The sequence below is a fragment of the Ochotona curzoniae genome, unplaced genomic scaffold (assembly GCF_017591425.1).
Source record: "Ochotona curzoniae isolate NIBS_2020 unplaced genomic scaffold, NIBS_Ocur_1.0 contig_4797, whole genome shotgun sequence".
In the NCBI taxonomy this organism is placed as follows: domain Eukaryota; kingdom Metazoa; phylum Chordata; class Mammalia; order Lagomorpha; family Ochotonidae; genus Ochotona; species Ochotona curzoniae.
In genome coordinates this window covers 342,252-356,987 of record NW_024466390.1, presented here as the reverse complement: position 1 = coordinate 356,987, position 14,736 = coordinate 342,252, and the positions used below count along the sequence as shown (strand labels likewise).

Here is a 14,736-nt window from a genome sequence, read left to right as displayed (position 1 = left end):
ACAGGAGCTGATTTGCAGGAGGTGTTTCCATGGGATCACGGCTGATTCAGCAAATGCCCACCTTTCCAGTAATCTCATTCACTCTTTTTTGATGAAATTTTAAAGATTCTTTTATTTATTTTAAAAGTAGAGTTACAAAGGAGAAGAGAGATCTACCTGCTGATTGCTTCTCCAGATGGCTATCACATGGCCACAGCCAGCCCAGGCTGAAGCCAGGAGCTTCATCCAGATCTCCCATATGTGTGTAGGGGCCCAAGCACTTGGGCTATCTTCCACTGCTCTCCCTGGCACACTAGCAGAAGGCTGGATGAGAAGTGAAGTAGCCAGGACTTGAACCAACGCTCCTACAGGATGCCAGCATTGCACACCATGGCTTTACTTGCTATGCCACAGCAGTATCCAAAAAGCTTTTCAGACTTTCTCTTTACTTCAGACATTAATGCTGTGGCCTCAAAAGAATAATCAGTTACCCAAATTTGACAGAACACACTGTTATTTTAATATCTTGTTACCATTAATACCTGAGGCAATTTGGCTTTTAAATTCTTTCCTGAAAAATGTCTGTTTCCTCTTTAATTCATGATGTATTTGCATATGCAATTTGTTTTCAGGGTTTTAGTTCCTCTTTTAGTTCCTCCTAATTCTTCCTTTTCATCCTCATGCTATCTTAAGCTTATTTTTTTCTGCTTCTCTTTCCTCCCTTTCCCTCTTCTTCCTTCCCATCTGCAAAGGCAGAGAGATCTCCCATCCCTGTTCACTCCCCAAAAGCCTCCAAAGCCGAGGCTGACCAGGAGAAAGCCAGGAGCCCAGCAGCCAGGTCCCCTAGGTGGGTGCCAGGGACCCAGGTACTTGAGCCTGCTACCTGCTGCCTCCCAGAGTTCTCATGAGCGGGGAGCACAGCCATGCCTCCAACCTGAGTCCATACATCCTTAAGTGGCAACCTAACCACCTCACCGAAAAGGCCCACCGCTTTAAGTTTTTTTCTTAATGATGTCCTTGTCCCAACCCCAGCCATTGCCCACACTGCCCTCCAGAGGCAGGGCCAAAGCTCTTAGCGTTGGTCACAGGGTCCCTGATAGTCAAACACCTCTGAGGGAGTTGGCTTTCCTCCCTGGAATGTTCAAGAGCAGCTGACGGGGGCCATACCCATACAGACTGACTCACAGTCACCATGCATAACTGAAAGGAGCCCTTGGACTCTGATGGGCCAGGATTCAAGTTCCAGCACTGCCATTACCAGCTTCAGAAATCTTGATCTGGAAAACCAACAATAGCAGGGGGCTAGTGCAGTGGCTAACCCTCCACCTGCAAGCACCAGCTTCAAATATGAGCAATGGTTCATGACCAAACTGTTCCACTTCTGATCCAGCTCCCTGCTTACAGCCTAGAAAAGCAGTTGAGAATGACCCAAAGCCTTGGGCCCTGCACCCATGTGGAAGACCTAGAGGAAGCTCCTGGCTTCAGATCATTTCAGCTATATCCATTGAGGCCTCAGGTGGAGTAAGCCAACAGATGTAAAATCTCTCTTTGTATCTCTCCTTATCTCTGTAAATCTTTTAAGTGAAAATAAATCTTAAAAAAAAAAACTGACGAGCTGCTAGCTTGGGCTCATGTGGGAATGAAGTGTCAAAACAGCCAGAGCCAGGAAGCCAGGAGCCAGGAGCTAGGAGCTTCTTCCAGGTTTCCCACATGGATATAGGGACTCAAAGACCCAGGCCACCCTGCACTACCTTCCCACACACATTAGCAGGGGACTGGATTGGAAGTGAAGCAGATGAGACTCCAACCAGTGTCCATAGGGATTCTGATGCCCTGGGTAGAATCTTAGTTTGCTAAGTCATGGTGCCAGCCTCATACAGTATTCTTATCACAAGGATTATATTTAAGTCAGTATAGATAGTAAAAGTCTATTGATCAAAAAATTGAGGGTTCCCATTCCCATTTGGCAAGCAGACTGTCCATGGCCTGTGTTGCAAGGAAGGGGCCTGGTGTTAGGGGAAGGAGGAATTTCGCCGAGTGTGGCTCTGCCGAGCAGAACAGATGTGCCGAGGAGAATGGACCACACGAGACTTAGGATGCCAACGAGCCAGTGGAAGCGTGCTCACTTGTCCTTTCCTGGAATCCGAGTCTGAAACAGGACAACGCTGGGAGGTCTTAGTGGCTCAGACATGTGAACCAGTATTGCTGTTTGCCACCGTGAGCCCTTAGAAACAGAAGACGTGTGTCCATCACCCACATGCCTCCCAGGGCAACTGCCACCATCCCCGTGTGCTCGGTGCAGCCTGCGGAGATGGCATACAGTAGTCAGTTGGGCTTATGTCACTTGCAACAGGCTGAAGCTGTAAACCCCTTGCTCACAAAGTGTTCCTTTTATACCAGACTTCCCAGTGACATACCCTGTGTGCTGTAACCACCTCAGAAACGAGTCAGAATTGCAACTGCAATAGCTGTCCTTTATGGAAAGCCATGCCAGAGGGAGAATAGACATCTAGGAATAAAACCAAAACTGGGGCTCAGGGGAACAGGAAGAACACCTAAGCCATCAGGGTCACACTTTTGACTGCTCTTCTCCTGGGTCCTTGTGGCGTGCCCCTAGACCAGGGACATCCTCTTCCGCCGTGTGCTTTCCTCTTCAGGAGCAAGCAAAGGCCCAGACTTTTACCCCCTTCCCCCACTAGAGGGAATGACAACAATGGTCATTCTGACAACTGGTCAGAATCCTACGTCAGGGAAGTGGCAAGTGTAAAAGCCACTTGGAAAATCTGCCTTCACCTCCAAGTGCTATAATCCCCCACTGATTCTTTCTGAGATGTCCATGTCCTCTAACCACAGTGGCCATGTTTGGATAAGCCACTCCTAGATCAAAGGTTATTTTCATCTCCTCCCTAAAATTCAGAGATATTCTAACATTTAGGGAGTCACAATGGCAACTTTGTATGTCATTCCTCACCTCAACTCTTCACATTGGAGGAGAGGACAAAGAAAAGGAAGGTTCTGGCTTTGAGTAAGAAGGGAAGAGATCTGGGCTGGGTGGACTCGGTGACTCATTTCTGAACCACCTCCAGCCTCGTGTTTCTGTTTTTCTAAACCTGCAAAAGGCACCCAACAGTAGATATTTGCAGGATCTGGGTGAGGACTCAGTTAAGAGGGCCTGGCCCGCCACATTCCAAGCCCTGCTAAGGGCCTCGTCACCTCATGGTTTTCCCAGTAATCCACAGTGAGATCAGGTTCCTGAAAACCATAAATGTCTTTTTTTATTTCAAAATCGTTATTTTAATTCACTTACCATGCAAAGACCAGCTCACATTTAAAGTCATAATGTGAAGCATCCTTGCCGAGTCCCTGTGCAAAAAACGAGTTCAGTTTCTGCCCTTTGTGTCTCCACTTCATAAAAGTCCATGTTTAGTACCTGCAAGTCCTGAGTGTCTCTTAAACCCTGTTCCAGGTAATTTCACAGGATTTCCAAAAATTACGAATGTCAGTGGAACCTTCCTGTTATTATTTAGTGCCCAGTTCCTCAGGCGTAATTTAGGAGCTACAGGTGAGGGTTCCCTCCCCCCATCACACCATTTGTAAAAGGCCTTTGGAAACATTGTAGCCAAATAAACCACTGTGGTAGTTTTGTGGCCAAGAAGTCATAATCTTAGTACCTAAGCATTTTAAAAAGCATACTGACATTTTTAGCCTCTCCAGGGTTTCCTGTTGTTCAGACTAATTTATTAATAGTAAAAAAAAAAAAAAAAAATCAGCTGTAGTTATGCTTGCATAACTGACCTTCCTTGCAGATCTCCACCTCTTGTGGTTAAGAGACCACAAGTTCACTCCACTTGTCCTCAGGGGTGATGAGGCCTGCACCTGTCGGGGCCTCGCCTCAGAAGATCACAGATCTGTCAGATCATCAAACCATCAGCCAGTGCTGGGCCTCAGTCGTCAAGGAAAACAATAGCCAGGAGCTGCTTTCTGTGTGTCTGGCTTGACACGGTCATCAGACAAATCCTCATCACAAAGATGCCTCAAAACATAGCTGTGAAAAGGTGATCCGGTGGGGACCATCACTGTGGTGCAGCATGTCAAGCTCCACCTGCACAGATGTTGGTGTCCCGTAGATGAACCTATTGAAGTCCCAGCCGCTCCATTGCCAGTCCAGCTCCCTGCTAATGCATCTGGGAAAACAGTAGGGGATGGCCAAAGTGCTTGGGCCTCTGCACCCACATAGGAAACCTTGAAAAACTCTGGGTCCCGGGCTCCTGGCAAAGCCCTGGCTCTTGCAGTCATTTGAAGGGTGAACCACAAGATGGAAGACCTCTCTCTCTAACTGTAACTCTGCCTTTCAAATAAGTAAATCTAAAAAAAAAAAAACTAAAAATAAGATTCAGTTGAAGAATGTCACTGAAGTACATCAGGTTTAATTGCCATCTGTGCCGATGTTGGCATCCCCTGTGTGTGCCAAATGGAGTCCCAGCTGCTCCACTTCCAATCAAGCTCCCTGCTAATGTGCCTGGTGAGGCAGCTGACGCTGGCTCAGGTTGTTGGGTCTCTGCTACCCACATGAGAGACCCAGGTGATACCCTGGCTTATGGCCTGGCCCAGCCTTGGTCATTGTGGTCATACAGTGAGTGAACCAGTAGATGGAGGATCTCTCTCTTCTTTTTATATAACTCTGCCTTTCAACTAAGAACATCTTTTTTAGAAAAAAAAAATCATTGTAGCAAACTTTGATTTTTTTCTTTCATTTGTTCAGCAAGTATTTCTGTGCACTCCTAAGCCAGTTTTAAGGGGCGTTAGTGGGATATAAGCCCCTCTCCCACTCCTGACTTTCTGGTATCCTAGTCCCTGAACCCCACAAAGGCTAATCTCCCTTTTCTCCCTCAACCACAGGCCACACAAAGGTGCTGAGCAAAAAAAGATCAGCCCAATATACCCACTGACTGGATTCTGAGTCCTGCGTGGAATGGTTTTGCAATGACCAGACCAGATGATTCCACAGGCCCTCTGCAACCTGTGGGATGGACATACCCCACCCCCTGTGACAGGACATGTGTGTGTGAACCTGCCGTCTTCCCATCCAGACAGTGGTGTTCAGGAATCTCCCATCTCTGAGAGGTTGTCCTGGCTCATCCTGCTTTGGAAGTGCCATGTACCATGACATCACATGTTGGGTGACTGAGTCCTCAACACCCTTTGGATACACCTCTGAGCAGCTCCTTGAGTTGTTCCTTCTGTTTAGAGTGCTCTGCCCTCTCTCTGTTGCTTTGTATTTTTTTTTCCCAATGTACCTGTTTGTTTCCCTGCCCTTAACCATCCTCACAGATGGACCCGATATCCCCTTCCCTGTTGACTTTCACCCTATGTGTGTTAATGCAGAAGCAGGTAGGTCTGGGGAGGTGGAGTTCCCTGATCAAGCCATATCCCTTTTGCTCCAGACAGTCTTTATGATTAGCGTCTGATTTTGTGGATTCCTTTTTTCTTTGTATTTATTTGACAGAGTGACACAGAGGCAGGTAGATAGAAGAGAGAGAGAAATGTTCCATTTATGGCTTCTACTCCTTCCAAGTGACTACAACAGCCAAGATTGGATGGGCTGGGCAGAAGCCAGGAGGCAAAAACTGCACCCAGGTCTCCCAAGTGGGAGGGAGGCTGCAGGTGATGTGTCGGTGAGCCGACACATGGGGATTGCTGCACAGGGACACTGAGGGGAGCGGAGTGGGTGGGCAGGCCTGTCAAGCCTGAGACCCTCAGGGCTGTCCTCAGTGCACAGCCCCAGTTGGCCTGCTCCTTTCTGTGGGCCTGAGGCTTAGGCAGATGAGCCACAGTACATCAGCTTTCTGTGTTTCCTCAGTAGCACCCTCCCTCTGACACAGCTATGTAGGGTCTATCTAGTTCCCTTTCTTTCTAGAAACCTTAAACTATCAGCTATCACTTTGTGACACTCTGCCATGAGCCTCTGGAAGCCCCTTCCTGACTTGCGTCTTTAGGGACCTGCCTGGAACTGGTTACTACAGCACATTTCCTCCAATCACTCCCCACGCTTTGGAGCTTTACTCACCCACTGGAGGTCCTGTTGCTTTGGTTATACTCCCCAGAATCTTGAACTTCCCCTGTTTGGGTTGCCTGAATCCTTGGCAGCACTCTCTTCAGTGGCTGTTCTCTGTTCTCTTACCACCTCACCTGTCCCCTCTTCTCAAATGATTTATTTCATCATTGGCACCAACAGCCCATTTACTTGCTGTGCAACCAAATGATTGGGATTCAGGGGAGGGGGCTCCAAGGATAAAGCCTCTGTTTGCTTTTGCATTTTGAAAATCTTGAAATATTTAGTGATTCGTAAGCACTGCCCTCCTCCCGCCCCTTTACAAAGCTCTGTAGGCCACGTGCATAAAGTAGTTACCTCCTGGATCATATTATTGACACTCAACAAATTCAGCAGGTATTTATGGAATCCCTTCTCCCACTGGATGCTCTTCTAGGCCCTGAAAGCAGATGTATTCAGCCCAGCATGGGAAAAGAGGCCATCAGTGCTAGATGGCCCAGGAGTTCCAGAGGAAGTTAAAGCCAGCAGAGTTAGCTGGGTGTTCATTCTGACAGATGCTGGGGTTTAAATAGAGTGGTGAGACAAGCACACCAGGGGAGAGGCCCTGTGAGGCAGGGATTCTGTAAGAACTAGGGATTCAGCATGAGGACCATGGGGTAATGAGCAGCCAAGCCAGGCTCTAAGGAAGGGCATGCCCAGCATGTGTAAGGAATAGCAGAGGGGTTGTCACTGTTGGCAGGTGGGGAATAAGAAAGCTGAGGCCAAGGATCGGCCCTGATGCCTGCCCCCAAAGACCTGTGAACTAAAGACTACTGCAAGGACTCTGGGCAGCTGAAGAACATGGGCCAAGAATGCATGAGCAGGCTGTGACACATCACCTGCCCCATGTCTCAAGAGGGTTCTAATGGAGGAAACAGCTCTGGAGCTGGCTCTTCCCATTGTGCCTTTTTGCTCAGTCAGTAAAGAAGTAGCGAGGGCTAGAAGTAAAGCTGATACTGTGGTGCAGCAGGCTAAGCACATCCCATGGAGGAGCAACAGTTCAAGTTGTGGCTTCTCTGCTTCTAATCCAGCTTCCTGCTAGTGTGCTTGGGAAGCAGCAGGTAATAGTCCGAGCACCTAGGAGATCCAGATGGAATTGTGGGCTCCTGGCTTCAGCCTGGTCCAGCCCCAGCTACTGCAGCCATTTGGGGAAGTGAATGAGTGGGTGAAACACCTCATGTTCTCTTCCCTCCTCTCTTTGCCCTGCCCCCCTTTGTATCACTGTACCTACCAAATAAATAAAACTTTTTTTTTAAAATTTGGAGCCAGCATGGTGGCACAACAGGTTAAGCTACCACTTTAAATGAAAGCATCGCATATGGATAACAGTTCAAATCCCTGCTGCTCCATTTCCAAACCATTTCCAAACCACCTACTAATGGCCTGGGAAAGCAGTGGAAGATGGCCCATCTACACAGGAGATCTAGATGAAGTTAGTGGCTCTGTCTTTGGCCCTGGCCATTGCAGCCATTTGGGGAATGAACCTGTGTTTGCAAGAATAATCTCTCTGATTTTAACTTTCAGAAAAAATATTTTAAAAATTATTTTTAAAAAAACTATGCACGAATCTCTTAGCAACTTTTCTTGTGTTGTGTGTAAATATACAGATGCTTATTAGGAACCTAACTGATAGGCTTTATCTCAAGGTCACCAAAACCAATCATTGGTTTTTGGCTTTCTGCAAATCCTGCTCATCCCAGCTGCATGGCCTTAGTAAGAACGTTCTGTAGTTCTTTCTCCATAAGAGATGAGAAAGCGAGGCTTACAATGAAAACCTGCTAAAGAAAAAGGCTGCGAAGGCAGAACTGAGGAAGTGCAAGCTCATGGCGCAGGAAGAAGCAAGCACTGCTGCCCCTTATGTTGACTTCTGTGATACTTGTGACCAGGGAGTTTTCCTCCTAAGCTTTCTGGTAGGAAAACGAAGAAAGAAAGCAGCAGGCCCTGCCCTTCCGACCTGTAGCACCAGTCCTGTCATGTCATAGCCTCAGCTGAGCCACTGGGTAAAATGGGTCAGAACAGGCCTTTTCTTCCCCAAATGCTATTCGTTTTTTGAAAACAAGTTGGTGAGCATTTAATTCACTCCAACTGTGGCCACACTCCTTTACTCAGGAAATGTTAGTGTGGCTGACAGAATCAACTTCCTGCCAAAATTATCAGTTTAGTAAACTGTAGGTCTTACAGTCAAGGTTGAGTCATCTGGATTTGTATGGTTTTTTTGTTTTGGTCAGTTTCATCAAATTTGCATGCCTGATCCCCCAAAATTCATAGGTTTTGTTTTTTTAAGGCTTATTTGAAAGTAGAATGGCAGAAGAAGAGGAAGAGAGATAGAAAATGAATTTCAACCTACTGGTTCATTCCCACATCAGCCTGGGCTGCATGAAGTTGAAACCAAGGACTTGGAGCTCCATCCTGGTCTCCCATGTGGATGGCAGGGGCCAAGGAATTAGGCCGTCTTCTGCTGCTTTCCCAGGCACATCAGCAGGGAGCTGGATCTGACTCAAGCCAGTGCTCTGCCAGTGGGGTGCCCATCACTGCAAGAGGAAACTTAACTCACTGTATCACCATGCCCACCCCCAGCAAGCAGTTCTTGGACCCCTGTCTACAACATTCAGATGTTCCGAAAACAAAACATTGTATCAACAACTGACTGCCAGCCTCATAGCAGGGGCAAAATCCTGGACTGAAATACTACTATTTAAAAACTTTTTTTTTTATCTCATGTCACTTATAAATGCCCATATGCTCAGCGCGAGGTTTACTTACCGTGTTCCCTGACGGCAGGTCTGCGCATCTAATTGAAAGGGCCGATGGGAGCAGAACACATCCCAAGGATAGTGTTGGTACCTGCCACTTATGAAGCGGGAGTGGAAGGAGGTGCCCGGCAGCGGGAGCCGAAGCCAGGCAGCCAGGCCTTGCGACCTGAGGTCTTGGGGACAGGCTAGATGGCTCAGCCCACTGAACAAGGGTGCCAGGGTACCTCCTTACCTGTTCTCTTGAGGCAGGAGGAGTTGGTGTTAGGCCAGGGCAATGGACCTGGAAAGAAGGAGCTGTTATTCTGTTAGTCAAAAAAATGGGGGATGGAGGCTCCAATTACTATCCCAGAGGGCTTTTTCCTCTTTCCTTGGGATTCGTGTATTTTTTTTTTGTCTCCACCTCTCTATTTATCACCTTGTATCCTTTGGTTTTGACTTTTTCTTTTAGATGCCACATCAGCCTTTTAAATAAGCAGCAATTTAATTGCAAAAGCACATAAACAAGTCTGAAAGGTGTGAGAAGCAATTCACAAGTCGCAGGGGAAAACAAGGACACCAGCTGGGCATTTAACCCAGAAGCACATCACACTGCCAGGGGGTCACAGGCGGTGGGAGTTCCCTCCGCTTCCCCCCCTACACACACCATCACCACCAAAGTGGTGACAACCCAGTGTAACACAAGCAGCAGTTGTCTCATGCTGGAGACAGAGTGAGAGCCACCAAAGTGAATGCTATGCATGCCTCACACATCCCAAGCTTCAGATTCAACTGAGAAAGCAGTGCAGGTGTGGAAAGTATATGGCAGGCTGTGCCAGAGGGAGAGCTGGCAGCTTGTGATGCTGGGGGAGGCTGGAACGCAAGGTTCCTCATGAGCAGGGCCAGGTCTTGGCCATCGGCAAGCTCTGTGATTGATGACAAGTGGCTGGGGCTCCGAGGGAACTCCAGAGGAGGAGGACATCCTTCCTTGGGGGAGACGGGCAGGGGTTGACTTGAGTGGGTCTTGGAAGGTCATCGGCAGGTGCCCAGAAGAATGGGAGAGGATAAGTAGATCCTGCGTTCCTGACAGAACCAACAGGCTGAGGATTTGAATTCCCAGTGACCACTCAATATCGTTGCAGGTGAACCCAGTGAGCCTCCTGACATGGCGCATGGTGGGAGAGGATCCAAGAGCAAGAGACAGTTCAGAGCCATTGCCCCAAAGATTGCACCCCGAGCTCTGCCCCCTCGGGTGCTGCCATGCCCCCCACCAGCACTCACCTCCAAGCCCCTGGGGCTGCCCACCCAGAACTACGCTCTGATGCAGGTCTCTGGCCAGGACGGGACCTTCTCTCTTGTCGCCCTGCCCCCAGTAGCTGCAGCACTGCCAGGACAGAAACCCAGACAACCCCTGGGCCTGAAGCTGCCCATCCCGCGGTATACAAAGTCCCCAACCAGTGACAGAGGATCCAGAAAGACACCCAGCCTAAGCCCTCCCAAGAATCACAGGGCCAAGCCCAGGGCACTTCAGCGAGTTCCTTCACTGGAGCCAGACCCCACCATTCTGGGCATGGCCACAGCGAGTGCAATGGACAGCAATGGAGACCCTAACCCTCCAGGCACCAACAGATGTCCTGCCACCCCAGCCCTTACTTCTGTCAAACAACCCTTTACCGAGACCCCCAGGGAAGCAACCCTGACAAACAGGAGAACATCCCGGAAGCCCCCTGGTGTCACCAGTGGGAAGTGTAAAGCGCCATCCAACCTGGGAAAGTTTGTGACAATGTCAAGTGCCATGCCATGGGTGCCAGTCCCCAGGGGCAAGCTGCCCATTGTGAGAACAAGGACAACCACAGCAGCAGTGGTGGTCTCCAAGCTGGAGTCAAAGGCCTGCCCTGCAGAGCATCCTTTCCTGGGACCCCGGGCAGACTGTGAGCAGAAAACGGCCAACCCAGAAAGGTACCCCCAGGCTGTCAAAGCTCTGGTCAATGAGATGCCCACGTCCCAGGTGCCCAAGCAAAGCCTGGGTGAAAGAGCCTGCTGTGCAGCCCCTAAACCAGACGTCAACCACAAAGCCAGACCAAGTAGTGGTGCAGCCAAGAGGCGAGCCAGAAAGCGCAAGGCACCCGAGGACACGGTGACATTCCAGGGGAGGAGGAGGAAGGGCAGAGATGGGAAGGAACGAACAAAGCCAGACCTGCAGGAAGCCCGAGACCCCAAGCCCGGAGCTGTGACCAGGTACCGGAGCATCATGCCCAAACCTGTCCTCGTGCTACCCACCCTGGCCCCCCTGGCATCCTCCATGACTCTACTCCAAGCCCAGGTTCCCGGCAGCCTAGGACAGGCCGCCATGTCGGACGGCTCACCCATTTCGAAATACCACTCTCATCACAGCAGCCTATCCACCAGACCAATCTCCGGGTTCCGGAATGGCCTGTGCGGTGTGAAGAAACCCTTCCACAGGTGCCAGGTCTGCAGCCGTCACTTCCAGTTCAAGCAGCACCTGCGGGACCACATGGACACGCACTCGGCCAACAGACGACCCTACAGCTGCCGCCTGTGCCGCAAGGCATATGTGCGCGCAGGAAGCCTTAACACGCACATGCGGCTGCACCATGGCGACAGCCGGCTCAAGAGGCTCATGTGCTGCGAGTTCTGCGCCAAGGTGTTCGGGCACATCCGCGTTTACCTGGGCCACCTGAAGGAAGTGCACCGGGTGGTGATCAGCACCGAGTCTGCCCCCAGCGATCCACAGCTCGGGGACGCGTCCAAGAGCAAGGATACAGAGGCCGTTGTGCGTGGCCCTGCGGCCTCCCTGGACAGGTGAGCACTGGACAAGGGAAGTGCCCCAACTGAGGGTCAGAAGGGTGAAGACTGCAGTTCCGGGCGGAAGAGTTTGTAAAAGAATAAATAATCCTTGTAGGCTCTGTGGTAGCCAATCTCGTTTCTCTTGGGTTTCTGATCTGGTCAGCCAGGCTCAGAGCCCTTTAAAGAGTGTGGCACGGAAGGGAAGAGGGAACGGACGAGTAACCCAGCCATTAGTACACCTGCCTCCTCCGCAATCCCAAGCCCGAGTTCAGGCTCCTGCCTCCTGACAAATGCAGACCTGGGGAATCAGCCAGGTGGCCCAAGTAACGGGGTTCCAGCACCCTGGTGGCTTTAGCGCAGTTCCAGCTGCCGTGGGTGTGGGCGTTTGAGCTCTGAACCCGTGGATGGTAACACTATCCCTCCCCTTCTTTCTCCCCACCTCTCCTTCCTCCCTGCTTCCCTCGGTGCTCCCACACCACTCTCCCCACTTTTCATCAACTAAATAGTAAGTCTATTGAAGTATACTGTAAGTTGTCCTGCGGGCAGTTGTGATAGAGTATACTTACATCAGAAAATGAAGCTGTGGGTTATTACAGGCATTTCCTAATAGTTTACAAGCAATTTCTGCCCTTCACTTTCCCTGCAAGTCACATTTGCGGCATTTACATCTAAACAGCATCACCTGTCCTTGGGCCCCTGTGGCAAGGGATCTGTTGCATTGAGCACACAGCTCCAGTGCCCAGAGCTGACCCCCTACCCCTGCACTTTCGGCCTAACCAGGTTCGAATCTCCCATTTGCAAGGCACCACTTCCTGGCAGGGGGATGAGCAGAGAGCAAGCTTGGTGCTGCGTGACCATGGCCTAGTCGCCACCCGGGCAGCCAGTGTTCCATCCCCTCCCGTTCCTCCGCACTTTCTCCTCCCCTTGAGGTGTTCAGATCCCTGGGGCTAAGGGCAGAGAGGAGGAGTTGTGCCCACGGCATCTCACGGCAACTGTTTCTGGCCTTTTCAGGGAAAACAAGTGGAGCGCGGAAGACCTTCTCAGCAGCCAGGGCGAAGAGGTCAAACTGCAAATCCGATGCGGCCGCTGTCAGATCACCGCCCAATCTTTTGCCGACATGGAGTTTCACTTGCTTTACGCTCACGGGGAGGAGATTCAGGGTGGGCACCAGGAGGGGATCTTAGCAGGAAGCAGAGGTGCCCGAGAAGAATTGGTTAAACAGCAGGATGCCACTGCGCCCCAGGATCAGACACCGAGGCCTGAAAGAGGGGAACTTGCCAAGCCCGAGGAAGACTATCCTACAGCAGTCCCCCAACTCTGCGGGCAGCTCCACCTGCACCATCAGCACAGAGCTGAAACCCTCCCGGGCAAGGAGAGCACCCAGCCAGGAACCAGTGAGCCAGCACAGGTCCCGGGGACGTCCAGCTCCCACTCGGTTCTGCTGTGGTCCAGTTCTGGCTTCCACTGCATCCTGTGCACCCAGACGCTGGTGCGGAAGGAGGAGCTCCTTCTGCACTGGGCGCGCCAGCATAACTGCGAGGATCCCTCCATGCTCTGGGCTGTCTTAAGCGCCTGCTCGCGCCAGGGCGTGATGGAGCTCTCCAGCCCAACGGGCAAGCAGAAGGTCCTGGAGCTCGGCTGACTCCCACCTGCTCAGGCCTTCTGGGGAGGTCACAAGAAAGCTGCACAAGGAGTTGGGATCCCCATGATTGGGACAGGAGTACTTTTTATATGTGGTTTTATTTTCTTATGAAATAAAACGTGTCCTTAATGCATAGTTTTAGCCACATGCACCCTGGTTTTTACAATGGATTCTTAACAGCATAGTCTATTTCAGAAGAAATAAAAAGATCTATAGCTGGAGGTTAAAATGTCGAAGATTCTAAGGTACTCTTCAGCTGCATATGCCCAGGAGTCCCCTGGCTCAGAGCTTTTCTGCCTCCGTAGATGAACAAATATGAACAATTTCCAGGGAACAGAACCACTTCGGTTCCAACCATGATACTGAGTTAGACAGTGAATATTGGCATATTAAATTCTCTGATCTATTTTTATAATGTGCTATAGAGTAATGGGGGTTTTTTGGTAATGGTTTTTTTATTTATTATGATTTTTTTTTAATTGAAAGCCAGGGCCACAGAGAGGAGAGAGAAATCCACTGATTCAGTCTCCAGGTGGCTACAACAGGCGGATCTAAGTTGATCTGATCCGAAGTTAGAAGCCAGGGGCTGCTTCTGGTTTGTTTGTTTGTTTGTTTGTTTGTTTGTTTTTATGATGTTTACTTAGTTGATCTGGGTGGGAAGGATGGAAAGTTAGTTGTGATCATTGTTTCCAAATTTTCTGTTTCTTCCTGTTTCTGGGAGAAGGAGGGAAATAAGGGAAGAAGCCATATCCAGCCTCCCAACCATCCCAGAACCCGGGGAAGGGGAATGGCTACCTAATAGCAACCCAGGGTCCCAGTGCTGAGGGTTCTGCCCAAGTGGTTTGGATAGTTCCGAAATGCTGTCGAACTCTGTGATCCAAGGACACGGAAACACTTTGAAAGTCCATTGGCTGACACAGTCGACATTTGCCTAGGATTTTGCTATCAGTGTTTTGCTGGAGTGGTTGTCCAATTTGTTCTGTTCTTCCTCTGCTATGGTACCAGATGTCCTCTGCAGGCCCCAGTGGGCTACCATATTCTCCATGTGCATCAGGGCATGTTGTATACTGCTCTGTCTTTTCCACTGAGAAGGCCCAGCTCTCGAAGGCAGGCACAAGGCCCAGGGCCAAGCGACCTGGGTCCCACCAGACCCCCTGCCCCTGAGGCTCACGGGCACAGTGCCCATCATGCAGGCGGGTCCAAAGACCTGAGCCAGGAGACCTGAGCCCCATGACACCCTCCACCCCCAGGGCTCATAGACCGGCACCCATTGCCCCTAGACTGGCTTGGTTAACCTTATCTCTGCATCCACCAGCAAGTTGCACAGCCTGGCTCAGTCAAGTCTGCCCCCAGTTCCAGCTCCTGTTGGCAGGTGCTGCAACCTAGCCTGGCCCAGGCAGCCTGGGGCTCCTGATGTGGGTACAAGTTCCTGAGGACTTGGGCCAGTTTCTGTTGTCTTACCAGGCCATTAGCACAGAGCTGGATTA

General features: G+C 50.3%; 1 protein-coding gene across 1 annotated transcript in view; it reads left to right on the top strand.

Annotated features, from left to right (window-relative positions):
• Window positions 1-13,465, top strand: part of ZNF438 (zinc finger protein 438) — a 136,451-nt gene extending 122,986 nt beyond the window's left edge. Inside the window, exons 6-7 of the mRNA XM_040988071.1 lie at window positions 9,942-11,622; window positions 12,619-13,465. Coding sequence (XP_040844005.1) covers window positions 9,942-11,622; window positions 12,619-13,249 — 2,312 coding nt within the window. The 3' untranslated portion in view covers window positions 13,250-13,465. The remainder of the gene's footprint in view (window positions 1-9,941; window positions 11,623-12,618) is intronic.
• The last annotated feature ends 1,271 nt before the right edge of the window (window positions 13,466-14,736 follow it).